At 49.0% G+C, this 15,717-nt stretch overlaps 1 protein-coding gene across 2 annotated transcripts; it reads right to left on the reverse strand.

Moving 5' to 3' along the window:
- Positions 1–70: 70 nt before the first annotated feature.
- LOC114866923 (metal transporter CNNM4) lies at positions 71–15,712 on the reverse strand. 2 transcript variants are annotated; one of them, XM_029169178.3, is made up of 8 exons: positions 13,617–15,712; positions 11,868–12,011; positions 11,446–11,580; positions 10,882–11,051; positions 8,995–9,091; positions 7,593–7,682; positions 5,538–5,713; positions 71–5,393 (listed from the first exon to the last, which is right to left on the reverse strand). In XM_029169178.3, exons 1-8 carry the CDS (start codon positions 15,124–15,126, stop codon positions 4,869–4,871), a joined length of 2,847 nt encoding a protein of 948 aa, XP_029025011.1. In that variant the 5' UTR covers positions 15,127–15,712; the 3' UTR covers positions 71–4,868. The 2 variants fall into 2 exon arrangements, with proteins under 2 accessions (XP_029025011.1, XP_029025012.2); XM_029169179.3 differs by lacking the exon at positions 7,593–7,682.
- Positions 15,713–15,717: the final 5 nt, after the last annotated feature.

A 15,717-nucleotide genomic window follows, 5' to 3' on the forward strand; every position in this document is an offset into this window, starting at 1 on the left:
TGGACTCGTCTTGTTAAACACTGGTTACAGACACAGATCAAAAGACACACGAACCAAACAGACTCCAACGTTCTGTAGAGAAAATATCTCAGGTTTATTAACCCCGTAGATTTCATCAGAAAGCTCTCAGCACTTATAAAACACTATGTACACATTGCGTCAAGTTACACAGCCCACTTCTGCAAGTGCTGCTCCGGCTCCGCGGCGCAACGAAAAGCAAACATGTTGAAGCGGCGTCTGAATGTCAGAAACCTGCCCAACAGGTTGCCTGCATGAGGCCGCACCTCGAGGACACGGAAAGGCTCGGTGGCTCCACCAGGCCGGGTCAGCGGCACACTCCAGGAGTCCCACGAACCCCTGCAACGTGATTGGTTTTGTACCTCAGGTCTTTGGTTCGTCTTCAATCAACACTTAGCGCTCAGGTTTTAAAATGCTGACTGAGTGCCAAGAATTTAACTGTATCTGGGTGTGAAAACGTGTCCTGGGGCCACATGTCTTGGTTTGAAACCGTGCCTTAGAAATCATGCAACATTCATACAGGTCCAGTCATCGCAGCGCCGCGCAGACTCCCCCCTGCTCTCGTCCCATGAAGCACAAGGCCAGAACAATAACAGCGGCTCAGCGGTGGAAGCCGGAGGAATTTCAATACTTCTGAGCAGCGGGAAAGGAGTTCTCAGGGCCGCGTAGCGAGAAGGAATGGAGGAGGAAAGGAAAGGAAGAGTGAGATGGAGGCGTGGGAGGAGAAGATAACCGATGAAAAATGCTTCAGTTATCACATGTCACAACAACAGAAAGCTACAGAAGATACGAGTGAATTCTTCAATGACCTCTTGTTGTTTGTTAGTTTAGTTGGTCTTTAATTGTTATTATGTATGTTTAAATATTTACTGGCATAATTTAGGTGCTCTTTGTGTGTATTGTGTTTTGTTGGTCCTTTTGTTTTGGTTATTTAAAGGTTTTGTGGTGGAATGGGTTTTATATGGGAGGCTGGCACAGATCCAGCATGGACCTGGGTGCAAACAGGTTTTTACCAGAGCGAAAGGGAGATCGGAACAAAGAAAAGAAGCCACAAGAACAAAAGTAGGAATTTGTTTGTAGGAATTGCTTGCATTTGGTGAAATAAATCATTATATTAGTAACATTATATTTTCTGTGGTGCATCACTAGTATTTAAACTAAGTGTAAAACTTGGACTTTGTTGATAAATTGCCCCTATATGTCCACTCTGTGTTTATTGCTTTACAGTGTCTTCTTAAGAAAACAGTGGAATTCAAAGAACATCTGCTCAGTATAAATAAGCTATTTTCAGCTTCTCTCTCGTCCTATTTACAGGAACAATAACAACAATGAATACAATAAACATTACTAAGCAGAACAATTACATAAACTGGCAGTCACACAGCCAACCAGTGGCTTTAATGGAAACCAGTATAGACCCATTGCTACATGTGACCTATATGAACCAGCAGGCAGGTCTAAGTGTCCTTTAGACGCAGGTACCTTTTTACAAAGTGCAAATGTTCTCTGTGGACGGATCCAACTATTAGTGGGCCCATGGACCGACCCGCTTCATCAGCCCCACATTGGTTTTATGGTTGTTTGACAAAAAAATAAACACAGATACAAAAACACAAAACCTGTTGATTATTGGTGCATGTACCCAAAAAGTGCATCAAATCACCACAACACAATGAACCTCGGGCCGTCAGGTTCTCCTAGCGGGTAACACAGTTATCCCCATAAAAACAGATTCTTTGTTTTCTACTCATTGCTAGAATATGCAACAGTTTGTCATGTGCACCTGTCACAAATAACCTTTTCATTATATCAACAAAAATATTTGCTTTTTACAGTCTCTTGACTGCGTTCCTTTACGTGCAGATCACATGCCGGCCGCCGGAGAGTGGGCAACGAGCCTCTACAGTCATCTCCATGTTAACCATCAGGCCAAACGTCCTTCACAACAGGAGCCGAGCAGCTACAGTATCATTTACAGACACAATAAAGTGCAGTGAATATGAATTAACTCCAAACACAATGACTGTGAGAAAACATCCTGTCTCGCTGATCCGAGCTTTAGCTCCCGGTGAGGACAGGATTAACGACACCGTTTGGAGGAGTGTGAAGACATGCAGGGGAATGTTTGCTATTCCTAATCCCTTACTAGTTAGTGTGAGACACTTTGCTCCCAGGTTAATAAATGCATGTCAAGCAAAGTTTGCTTTAAAGACTAGCTTGTTGAGAAATCATTTACGTTTTTCTTGAAAGACAAGACAATCGATGCCACTGTGTGGTTGGAGAATGCAGCATCACTCGTGTTCATGTCCAAGGTGGGTTGATGTATAAACACTGCATGGATTCAGCGGCGGAAGGCACAAGCCAGGTACAGCTAAACTACTAGGTGTAAATGGACCTTTGACATCTCCTAACTCTTCACTAGAATTTCTTAAATAAATGTTTTGGCAAAAACAATCCACAATAAAAAAAAAATACAGTGTGCCAAAGAGCAATGACGTGTTGTACCTGACAAAACTGAACTCATTCAAATGTTTATATATCCCAACACTGAGACAAGCTCACAGAACAAACACACATTGAGAGGGAGCACCTCCACAGCCCCCCCTTCCCATGCCTGGCTGACTTGTCGAGCCTCAGTAATTGATCTAATCCCTGACAGTGCACTCTGTGATCTAACGCCTGGTGAAGCTGAAGGCTTCTTCATCTGGGCCAAAAAAGCCTCACTACTGGTCAATATTTGTCATTCTAGGAGAAAAGCAGACAACGCTGACGTGACTGCTACAGCTAAAAACAGGAGGCCGGAGCAGCGTCAACGGCTGCTTAGCGAGCTACAGGAATAGTTTAGCTACAGACCATGTCTTCGTCCATACGACAAAGCAGGAAACTCGATTGAGAGGTTAAGTAGCTGATACTAGTTTAGCATAAAAGACTGGAATCTAGTAGCAGCATCTCTAAAGCTCTGGAATAACACATTGTGTTGTGCTTTTTGTTGTTGTTCCACAGAAGTGTTAATTAATGATTTTGGGTGCTTTTGTTTTTCTGAACTTTGTGCTATTCTCCTGGTTACGTCCTGCTGGCATTGAGTATCGATCTTGTTCAACAGGAAAGTAAAAAAGTTTAACTCAACACCACGATCACATGAACCAGAGGTGAACTGGTAAACATGAATGTATCTGATCCTGTGGCCTCAGGATTTGTGAAACACGTCCAGACGCTCTGCTGTTCAGACGACGTGCAAAAGAGCTTGAAAACCTGCAGAGCATTCGGTGTCGAACTGAACCTCCAGTCAGTCAGTAGTTCTGTGAACCATCCAAACAAAACACTTGGGTTTCCCCACTCAGATCCAGTAACAAGTGTAGTTTCCAACACAAGTCGGTCAGGGGTCCACTTTGGTCAGACCCACGTTGAGGTGCTTCAAACAGACGCTTGTTTCAGAGCAAAATCGCTTCACAGTGAGGAAACTTTAGTGGAATCAGATTTTCCACTGTGCAGTTTGTGCATCGTATCCTTAATCCTAAACTACAAGGTTTTCAAAAAAATAAATAAAACACAAAATATTTTTTTACATATACAAAAAAATCTAAATGTTCAGTATGTATAAGTTTATGCAAAATAAATAATTTATTATAACTTTTTAAATTAAAAAATGAAAACATATTGCCTTGGTCCAGGAAGACAGCCAGCATCACATCACTCTAGTTACACTGACCAGTGGCTTTGACTTTTAAACTCAACATGGATTAATTATCTTCACTGTCTTACTCCACTTCTTAGGCAACTCAAGGCTCAGCTGGAATTAATTATTGCCAACTGTGATTAAAAAATCTGTTAAAATTAAAAGAAAAAAAAACAACTATAAATAATACATTAAATAATATAAAGGACTGTGGAGGCTGTTCTGGTTCCATCCAAACAAGCAGGAGTGTTTACACCACGCATACTAAAGTGAAAACCACTGGTAGTTTAACCTCAGCCTGTGAAGCTCCTCAGTGCAGCCAACCTGCTCCGTTTGCACCGTTTGAGTCGAAACTCAGCACCAACACACCGCGCAGACAAGAGTTCACGTACGCAACAACAGGTGAACACTAACAAATAGAGAGCGAACACAAATCCTGAAGTGAAACCTAGTAAAACCTTCAGTGCAAAGGCTAAACTGCAGCTTTGAGAGCAGAGGTGTCCAGCACAGACCTGGATTTACTCGTGCCACAGTTAAAGGATCAGTTCACACAAATGATGAGATGCTTTCGTTTCAAAGTGCAGATGTGCTTCTGGAAAACAGGTGGTCAAAACCCACACCTGTTCTCGTTTTGGTGTAAATGAACATGCAGCTGCTGAGGAACAGGCCGCTCCTGTTACAAACGCCGAGCTCACGTCAAATGGGATCCCTTTCCTTGTTGCTCAACAACACCATCCCTGCAGAAACCAAAAACAGGTGAATTGTGCAAAGAGACCAGCTTCAAACTGAACGACGTAAAAGACAGCATGGCTTGTGGAAGCTGAAAAAACATCAGTATATGAGATTATAGTCCTGTGGTGGAGCAGGAGAGGAATAGTTTGAAGATGTATCACGAGGGTGAAATTCAGTTAAATTGACCAAAGGTTTCACAAAAGAACCCAAAACCGCTTTGCATGTTGTGGCTGCAGCATTAAATCTGCAGGATGACTGTGTGAACTGATCCTTTAAAACCAGCCTGTCGCTTATGGAAGGATGCTCTGCTCGGTTCCGCTCCCTTTTTGGACTCTACTCAGGATGGTTGCTGGGTGGGGACCATGCAGGAGTCTCTACGCCTCATCTACAGGAGTGTCCGGGACACGACGGGCAGAAGTAGTGCGAGGGTGTGCATGCAGTTTTAGATGGTGCTTTCAGTGTGTGCGTGACTGATGGTGTGGACATGTGGGTGGGGGAGCGCCTGAGAGTGGCCGGGCTGCCGCAGGCCCGCGGAGTTCTGCTGCTCACTGAGCAGAGCGGTGGTCTCTCGCCCGTCCTCGGGACTGGCAGAAGAGGGGGACTGCTGCGTCTTACAGGACGGGGCCGGGTGGGGGTTGAAGGCGCACGGCGCGGCGCCCACGCAGGACTGCGGGGTCTGTGCGAGGGGGGTGTGGTTGCTGGGGGGCGGGGTGCTCTGGGGCAGCGGTTGGCTGGGCCGGCGGCTGGAGGACGCGGCGCCGCGCCCACTGGGCGGCGTCGGCTGGGCCTTTGGCGGCGGGTGCTTCACGGGGGGCGTGGCCAGACGTATTGGGGTGCGGGTCCCCGGTGGCGTCACGGGGGGCAAGGAGACGGAGGTGTCCAGGCGGGCGCGGCCGCCGTCCGGAGACTGCGGCGAGCTGTCGAGCCTGGATGCCAGGAGCCCATTCTGGTACTGAGCACGTGTGATCTGAGAGAGAGAGAGAGAGAGAGAGATCAGCTTGGACGTCATTCACTTTCACTAGCTTGTATGTTATATCTGATTGGGTAAATGCTGTCCCAGTAAATATCTTTATGCCGACGGGACTTCACCCAAGCAGCAGGTGGTGGTTACCTTGACAAACTGCAGGTCTGTGAGGGCGCGGACACAGAAGTCCGGTATGTACTGGAAAGGGGTCCCCGGGATCTGAGTGTTGCTGCCGCCCACGGAGCCGCTCTCTGGAGCGCGCTCAGTGCAGCTCAGAGACGCCGAGCGGTTGAGGTTGCCCCCGTGCGACGGGGAACGAAACTCTGGGATCGGCGGCGAAGAGAGAGAGAGAGAGAGTGAGAGTGCAAATATAAAAGCGCATTTATATTCAACACGGGCAGAAAACACCAGATGAGAGAGAGACACATCACACGAACACACTGGTCGTTATGAATGATGGCGTCTCGTGGAGACGAACATGCCATGCCATGAGCGAGGTGCATTGTTTGAGCGGTTATGGCTGTGACGGGAGCTCTAATTGGCTGGTTTTAGTGATGTCATGGAAAAGCATCCATTTAGTCTGGTGACGGGTATGGAGTCCCTTTAGGGTCACATTAAGTTTACGCATGCATAAACTGATTCGTGCGTGCTAGTCAGATTTGTACCTGTAGACTTAGTGGAGCTATACCAGACTTACACACGAATTGAGACGTTAGAATTATGCACAAATCGTGGTAAAATAATGTGATAATTTACCTCCACACTCTGATTAAAGGAGCTTGTTGCTGCTTGTGGAGCTTTCAGGATCTGCTGTGCCACGTCAAAGGACTGCGACAACTTCCTTGTTCGTTAGCCAATCAGAGCGTGGAGGCAAATGCATCGTTATTTTACTTGTAAATTTAGCCACGATTTGTGCATAATGTGTAAGGATGGTACAGCCCCACTCAGTCTACAGGCACAAATCTGGTTACGCACGCACAAATTTAATGTGACCCTAACTTGACTCCATAGAGGGTTGTTGAAAGGGGACGTCTGAAAACCTCAGAGGAAAACGTTTGAGCTTAAAGGAACAGATCAACACTTTTGCTCTTCTGCAGACATTAATGGGAAGCGCCTGAGGCCACAGTCGTACCCAGAGGCACAGCGCTTACAAATGTCCGAGCTAAATCCGGGCTTAAGCAGCAGGTCTCTAGACTGAGCCAACAACTGAACTCTGGAAAGTCGCTTTAAGCCTCCTAAAGATGGCCGCACACAAGGACAGAGTAGTTTAGTCCTGAGCAGTAAAGGTTTATTCCATTACTGCGTATAATACGATCCCCATACTGCAAAAGATAATTGTCTCTGATTGACAATGTAATTTTCCGTTGCCGTTCTTTGCAATTGTAATTACTGAGAACCTGAAGTCACAGCTGGATCGTTTTGGAATCTGATGCCTTGAAGTCTGTGGGGGTTCGGCTTTACAGAGTTCGGCCATCAAATTGCTAACTGGAGTCCATGGAGACGAGTCTGGCTTTAAAACATCAAACCCCAAATGTAAAATGTTGAAGTGTTCCTTTAACCAGAGGTCGACGGTCAGACTATCCTACTCATCTAGGTGAAGGAAAGGAGCCGGAGTGATGGCAGACATCTGATCGTGGATCAGTGGCCAAAGGGGGCATCGGTGACAGGGTCAGAAATCAGAAGATCCATTCGAGCCCCATCCAGCAAGTCTGAGTCCGAATCTTCACGCTGCAACATCCGACCGATGGATGACGTCATAACGCTTGTCTCGTTCACAGACCCCATCAGAGCAACCAACCCGCTCCCCATGTTCTACCACCATGTTCATCCACTGACCACCTCCTCACTGGCCACTTTATTAGGAACCCCTGTCCGGTCTAATTCATTCTATTGAGTCTACTGGTTCTCAGTGGTTAGGTTGAAGCTGTCATGATTTACAGAGTTCACAGTTAAACATGGGAAACGCAGTTAAGTCGGTTTTGAAGTAATTCTCTAACTATGTAACTAACTAACATTCTGAAGGAGGCTCAAAAGAAAGGAAAGTTAAACATAGGACATAAGTCTGTCTCTGTGTTCTCGGTTGTACCACCACTACTGCCGCCTTCACTTGCTGGATCAGGGCTCTGATCAGGATGACAAAAAGAAAATGGTGAGATCTGCTTAACCCCCAACCCCCGTCCTGTGGCCCACGTGAGAGTTTACCTGGGAAACGAGAGAACAGAGAAAACCTCTTAAGAGAGAGACGCCGCGGAGGGGGGGACGCCACTGATGGGGAGAGAGGAGGGGTGACAGCTGAGAGGGGGGGGGGGGCAGAGAGAGAAAGATGAGTGACGTGTCTGTCAGTAATCGTCATATCTCAACCAGCTGCTGTGTTGATTCTGCTTTTAAGTTTTGTTGTAATAATAATGATGTTAGGGGTTTCACTGCACTTGGTTCATAGGAGACAAAAATAAAAAAAATCAAACAAATTTAAAAGTATTATGAAAATATATTCAAGTACAACTGTGCAGAGCGGCCGGTTGAAGGAAAAGGCTGGATTGTGATTATTGATATGTCGTGTGTTGGTTCCCTCTGCTGGATTAAATTTGTAGTAACACAAGTACTACACACGAAAATAAAATCAACACTAATAACTTTATTAAACAGGGACAATAAAAATGTTGACTAATAGTATATTAGACAATTTATGTGATAATTAGTTCATTTATTAGGGGTTTATTTAAGAGGGAAGTTACTGGGAAGTGAAGCGACATACTCAGATCCTGTTTCTCATTTTACAAACGAAGAACATTGACTGTTCAGGACGAAACACGTTTTGAGTGCTTGACATGAACATCAGACACCAGACGTAGGCCGCACATGCACACAATGAGCTGCAGAGACGCTTTAACAGGACAGAGGCATGAAGTTCAAAGATGACACCACGAAGCTGCTCTGTGTCGTCCAAAACCTGCAGCTTGTCGCCTCTGCTCCGGTAAAACACACCTGTTTCCAGCCCTGGTCTGTCTCACCTGACCTAATGCCACTGGACCTGGATACCAGCATGACAACAACTGGACTCTGTCACTGTTTCCACTCAGGCGTTTCATACACAGCAGCACTCTGGGAAATGCTGCAGTCTCATATCAATGTGCCTTTAATGTGGATCGCTCATAAACATCATGTCTAAGCTGTTCACTGTGGTTTAAGACCAGACACCAGTGGCTGCAGGGTAAGACATCTTGTTCTTGACACTGTAGCTGATCCTGGATCAGATTCCACTGTCTCTCTGGTACCCGACCTAAGGACACAACCCTTGACCCCAGTTTAAACAGTCTGACCGCAGCCATTTTCCACACATGACAACTGATTGGCTTTCATTTCTCTCAGCAGTTTAATTCATCCACAGCTGCAGCAGAAACCTCAGCTTTGAATAAAAGTCACCATAAAAGTGTTAGGATGATGCTGTCGAAAGGTGTGTGTGTGTGTGTGTGTGTGTGTGTGTGTGTGTGTGTGTGTGTGTGTGTGTGTGTGTGTGTGTGTGTGTGTGTGTGTGTGTGTGTGTGCCTGTGTGTGTGTGTGTGTGCATGTGTGTGTGTGTGTGTGTGTGTGTGTGCCGTCTTACCCAGTGATGGAGAGCTAAGAGCCATGACTCCATAGTAGGAGAACGGGCCCGTTTCAAACTTCATGTTCTCGTTTCCAGCTTCCACCTCCACCCGACCCTGAACACAAACACATCTGGTTTTAAGTGCTGATGAGTGACACACACATACTGCACGCAGGCTGCACAGTAGGACCTGACAGGGTCCCGTGCCTTCAGAGTGGCTGCCCGTCCTCCAGATGGGAGCGAGCTGCTAAGGCTCAGTGTTTGAGTGGATTATTACTCATTTCACACAGAGGGTCATAATGCAGGACACCAGATGAAGACCCATCCTCACAGAAAGCAGAGGCACAGAAACTCTGTATAGACTCAAACTGTGCCAACTCAACTTAATTCTGATTCTGTTGCTGTACGTTTTTTTAATTGTGCCTGTGCTGTTTGTGAGACGAAATTTCCCCATTGTGGGACTAATAAAGGTTTTCTTATTGTTCCTATTATTATTCTTATTAAAACCAAAATTCTTCATTAGAGGGTTATTTCACAGCGGTGCTCAGTCCAGGAGTTACCTGGTAACTGAAACAGTCCAGCATCCCATAAATATTACATCCAGTCCAGAAAGACCAGTCCAGGATCCAGTATCTCTTTACCTCAAACACACACAGACGTGAGCATCCAGTATCCAGTGTTGGAACCTCTGAACCCAGGCCCACATACTGGCTGTTGCTGTGTGGGGTTACCTCAGTTCACCAGAACCTTTCATTCATTCAGACTAATGATCCAGGGCGGCCCATCATCACCGCCACGCTGTAAATACTAGGCCACAGCTGTTCACGTCTTTCTGTTTTCTTTACCAGAACCATAAGAAACACAACATCTGAAGGCAGCAGTGAGGTTCAGAACCAGCGGCAAATTAAGGAACTGGACTGGTCCGTTGAAGTGGAAAAAGAGGCGCTGTGCTCTGTGCTGTATGTCTCCATATGCTCTTCCCTCCCAAGCCCTCACACCCACAATCCGTTTCCATGTTACATAAGAGGATCTATTAGTGGAGGTCGAGCCCCTCGGACACACCAGCGATCACCAGTCAGTGCTTCAGCTCCTGGATCAGCAGATTTATGTTCTAATGGTTGAATAACAACTCATCACTCCCTCCTATTCACATTTAGCTGCAGTACCTGCATAGATTTATCCGTTTTCTGACCTACACACTACAGTGTATTGGGAACATGTCCAGTCCATTAGTCCATTAGTTCCACTTTGACCAGGTTCTAGAGTTGAAGCTGAAAAGTGATGTTGTTGAAGATGCTGTTCTGTTTGTTACTGAGGTCAAAGGATGAATCGGGTAATATCAGGAAGTGGTTCTAATGGCTTGGACCCATATTGAGGGAGACCCTTCAGTTCACTACAGTAAGACTCCATGTACAATTACAAACGATTTTGTAATGTGATGGTAGAAGCTGAAGTGAAACAAAGCTAAAGCTGAGATGCTTGTAACACACAACCGTTACCTGGTGTGGATTTCAGTCTGTGACGGAGGAGGTTCCTTTGGGACGACCCAGATTTACATTCATACGTGTGTGTGTGTGTGTGTGTGTCCTTGCAGTTATATCCGAGTGGGGCCCAAAATCCTTTTTTGTCTACTAGAGTGGGGCCCTGTGGTGACTTGTGGGGCCCTTTGGCTGGGCCCCACAACTTGAAAGGCCTTTTTGAGGGTCAAGGTGTGATTTTAGGGCTGATGTTAAAATTGAGGTATGGTTCAGATTAGAGCAACGGCTAGATGTCTGCCTTTATTTGTGATGGTTAGCGTTAGGGGCTAGGGAAGGCAATATGTCAATGGTGGGGCCCCACTTTTATAGCACCGCAAGGCTGTGTGTGTGTGTGTGTGTGTGTGTGTGTGTGTGTGTGTGTGTTCACCTGCAATATGAGGATGAAGTAATCCACCGGCTTCCCCCTGTGGTACAGGAAGTGCTGCAGCGAGCGCTTGTCGTTCTCGTTGAATTTAAGTTCCTGGATGACGTCCGGGTGTTTGAGGATCCTCAGCAGAACCTTCTCTGTGATCTGGAACGGGCTGAACAGGCTCACCTCTGGAACAGGATGGCACAGTGAAGCAGATATGATCATTGTGTAGAGGAGTCGCTCTCCTCCACGTCTCTTGCATGTTCTATTTGTTGATTGAATGGCCCTAATTACAACATTTATACACTTCATTTGATGAAAGTCCATCAGTAAGGTCCTAGGACAAGTGTCAAAAAAAGGGGGAAAATTATCTAAAATTAAATATATTCTAAAAAATAACTATTCTGACATTTAGATTAATTTGATTAATGCTTGAATACTAATAGTTTTCTTGTCTTGATCCAAAGCAGCGAACATCAAGAGACCATCGGGCCCCTGAGGATTGGCAGCAAGGTCACCGCTGCTAATCCTCTGGAGATCACCGCGCTGGCAGATTAGCGGCGCCTCCTCCCTAGAGCTCACCTGTGGCGAGGAAACGATGAGCCGCCAGCATGAGCTGAGGGGAGATCTTCACCTTACTGTCGCCGTCGTGCTTGAAGGCGGAAAAGTCCCGCTTGTTCTTGTTGGGGTCCACCTTCTTCCTGTTCCTGTTGTCGGCTGAAGATAAAAAGACAGAAACGTTGCTCAGCTCAGAATGCGTCGCCTGTTCCCCTTCTTTAGCTGAGCTAGCTACCCGCTAATCTAGCTACGCGCTAAGCTAGCTACCCGCTAAGCTAGCTACCCGCTAAGCTAGCTACCCGCTAAGCTAGCTACCTGTTGGTTGGATGTTTTAGACCAATGCAGGTCTCATCAAAGGCACAAAACCTGCTTCTCGGTAGCTTTTAGTAGCTTTTCTTCCTACATGACAAGGACTCGCATCAGTTAACAGGCCAACGCAGACTCACTGTAAAGGTCAGACTCATCCAGGATCTCAGATTTGATTATCTCCTCGATGACGTCCTCCAGCGTCACCAGTCCCAGCACCTCGTAGAACGGGTCTCCCTCCCCCTCGTTGTTCACCTTCTGGACGATGGCCAGGTGGGATTTACCTGCAGAGGAGACGGATGAAGGTCACCGCGGCCCACGCTTAGTGCCTCCTGACTGTCCGCGTCCGGGCTTTAGCGGCTGGGGAAGTAGGTCAGCATCACACACCAGCGCGTCATAACACTGTGACCCGTCCACCGGAATCGGCCTCTGCTGGATCAAAGCATCTTCTCGCGTTCTTCTATTTGAGGCAGAGCGGTACAGACTCATCCTGACTGCTGGGAGGACGTAATATCGCCTTAATATAGCTCAGAGTGGACTAAGAGCTTTGGAGGGGAAAGAGCTGGAGGCGCTGCCAGCACCAGATAAAGAGGAGACGAGGACGACGGAGAGGGGAGAAGCGACACGTCTCCAGCAGCGGCCGCTCGCTGCATGTGCGCTCGCTGCACGTGGGCCGGCGACGATGCTGAGTAATCGCACGGCGCGGCGAACATCAAACACAAAGCTGTCACAGCCACTGAGCCTCACGCGGCAGCGGCGGCTATTTTTAGGCCCACGACTGAGTCGGTGCACGGACCAAAAAAAGCAGAAATACTGCGTTGGATCTTAGACAGGTGATATTTTTAGCTTCAGAGGCTGACACAGGGTCTGGGTATTAAATAAATTCCTGTTTCCTGTGACTGTATTTCACTCCCACTGATGCTGCTAATTCTACAGCACTATGGTTTTGACTAAAGGTCAAAGGTCATCTCTGGCATAGAAAACTCAGATCACAGGGGAGGAGTCTTTACTACTGTAATGATGCCCAACAGAGGAACTCATGCTCCAGAACCTTCAAATCCAAACCCAGGAGCAGGCCTTTCATGCACGACGTGTCCTCACCCTAAAGACCGTCGACAGGAAGGTCAAAGGTCACAGGCACCAACACTGCAGTCGAAAATATTACCAATCCACCTTTATATGTGAGCGTTTTATGCTTTTCTTCTCATTATGAGCTGAATAGGCTGTAATTCGCTGCTGCCTTGACATTGTTATGACAGCGGATTAGTGTTGATACCAGCACTCAGATTTCCCGCACTAATCCCACGCCCCTGAATGTGCAAATTTTCATCCCATCAAACATTACACAGCTGCTGATTCCACTGATTAGTTCCTGCTGCTCACAAACCTCAAAGCCGATGAATGAAACACCCGCGCACACATTTGGTGGAAGGCTGTTAGAGTCCTGATCAGGATATGATTCACGTTTCGCCCATTTGCTTTGACCTTCCTCAGTAGAGACTGAGGAGTAATTACAGCTCAAACAGAAAATGAACTGTTCCCAAATTAAACTGCCTCCAGCTCCATCTCAGCCTCTCAGTTCTCTTTTCCAAAGACACCCCATCAGTTGAGGCGGCTTGTGAATATCACGCTGATACACTGGGTCCATGCAGCTCGGAACCACAGCTCCAGTCTGGGTCCTATGAGGAGGTTCCAGGTTTGCTGAAGCCCCACTTCAGTTTCTGTTTCATCAAGATTTTTTCCTCACTCATTTACTGAGTGAATCACTCCTCCCTCTTCTCAGGTTTTTGGGGTTTGAAATCAGCAACTCAGACTCATCTGGACCGGGACCGAGCCCAGACACACACACACACGCACGCGCACACGCACACGCACGCACACGCACACACCTTTCTTGAACTCCTCCAGCATCGCATCCAGCTTGGTGTCGTGAAACACAAAGTGCACCGGGTGGTTGTAGAACTTGGTGATGGTCTTCAGGTTGGTGCAGTCGTCCGGGTCCACGAAGGCCAGGTCCTTCACGTACAGGATGTCCACGATGTTGGACCGCTCCTCGTCGTACACGGGGATCCGCGTGTAGCCGCTCTCCATGATCTCAGACATGGTGTTGAAGTCCAGGACCGCGTCTGCCTGGATCATAAAGCAGTTGTTGAGCGGCGTCATCACGTCCTCCACGGTTTTGGTCCGGAGCTCCAGGGCGCCCTGGATCATGTTGAGCTCCTCTTTGACCAGGTCGTTGTAGGGCTCCGTCACCTTCAGCATCTCCACCAGCTTCTCCCGGTTGTACACGGTGCCGATCTCCTGGCCCAGCAGGACGTCCAGCAGCTTGCTGACGGGGAAGGACAGCGGGAACGTGAGGAGCATGAAGAACTTGGTGAGCAGGATGGTGTTGGCGCCCACGGCCAGCCCGTGGCGGGAGCACAGCGCCTGCGGGACGATCTCGCCGAAGATCACGATGCCGATGGTGGAGGCCACCACCGCGCCCAGGCCCGAGCCGATGAGGTCGTCCAGCAGGATGGTGAGGGTGGTGTTGACCAGCACGTTGCCCAGCAGCAGGGAGCACAGCAGGTAGTTCCCTTTGCTGCGGATGGGCTCGATCTTCCTCGCGTACCTCTTCTCCTTCTCGGTGCCGCAGCTCTGCACGATGCGCAGCTCCATGGGGTCCAGCGCCATGAGCCCCAGGTTCAGGCCGCTGAACATGCCCGACAGCACCAGCAGGCAGGAGATGAGGATGGCCTGCAGCCACACGGGCAGCAGGGACTTCTTCTCCTCCAGCACCAGCACGCGGCCGTCGCTGTCGCCCAGCAGCAGCCAGCGGCTCCCGTCGGCGCTCAGCGTGCACAGCGCGTACTCCTTCAGCGGCTCGCTCTTGCGCAGCGGCTTCACGTGCACCGTGAGCAGCCCCGACGTGCCGCGGCGGCTCACGTTCATGAAGGCGCCGACGCTGATGTCCTTGGTGAAGTCGGCGCAGGTCCGCTCGGGCGCGTCCGACCTGCCGCTGCCGCTGGCGCCGCCGCGCGCCGCCGCGTCCGCCGCGTCCTCCGCGTCCCTTCCGTCGCCGCCGCTCGTCAGCTCCGTGAAGCGGATCTGCGTCCAGGCGCCCGAGCTGAGCTGCACCCCGTAAAACCGGAGCTGAACCGAGCTCTCCTCGGTCACCTGGATGACACCGTCGTCATTGGTGCTGGACGGCTTGTCGCTGCGCTCCAGCCGCATGCCGAGCACCTGGCTGCCGCCGCCGCCGCCGCCGCCCCTGCCGCCGCCTCCGGCTCCGGAGCCGGCCCTGCCCGCCGCCGCCGCTGCGGCCGCGGCCGCCGCCTCCGTGCGGCCGCCGACGGCGCTCCACAGGCAGATGATGACCGTGAGAACGTAACCCTGCTGCCCGCTCCATTCTGTCGCCATGTTTGTTTCACTGATCGGCGACCTGGCAGCTGACGTCACTTACTCATGTCCGAGCGGCTCCGCCTCGTGCGCCCGCATCATTACCGCCTAACGGACAGCGACAGGTAGAGCTAATTTAAGGCGGTGCGCGCGCCGCGCGTCCCCTCCCTCGGCGCTCGTGTTGTTTACCGGAGAGACGCTTGAGCTGCAGCTGCGGACAGCTGTTTGTCATCCAATGGGATCCGGGGCCAGACGCTGTTATGTAAAGACACATGGCGCGCGCGCCCCCTCCTCCCGCCGCATCCTGCACCATCCTTTGATGGAAGTCCCCGGGGACGCGCTCAGCACATTGTCCAGAGATGCGTCCTATCATAATGTTAAAAATCGGAGTTGCGCCTGAGCCAGTGTTGGATTCTGGTCATTTGCCACTTATGGAGCAGATTTGCAGCAGGTCACAGCGCCATCGAGTGGTCAAAGCAGTGATTCCGATTTTGCAGTTCATTTACTCTATTTGAATTTGATACTGCTTTTTATATTGTGTGGTATTTCTACTCCATTTTACTAATGATTGGCTTCACTCCGTATTCAGGTGTCATGAATGTATATGCAGCA

The sequence above is a fragment of the Betta splendens genome, chromosome 12, assembly GCF_900634795.4.
Source record: "Betta splendens chromosome 12, fBetSpl5.4, whole genome shotgun sequence".
Classification (NCBI taxonomy): domain Eukaryota; kingdom Metazoa; phylum Chordata; class Actinopteri; order Anabantiformes; family Osphronemidae; genus Betta; species Betta splendens.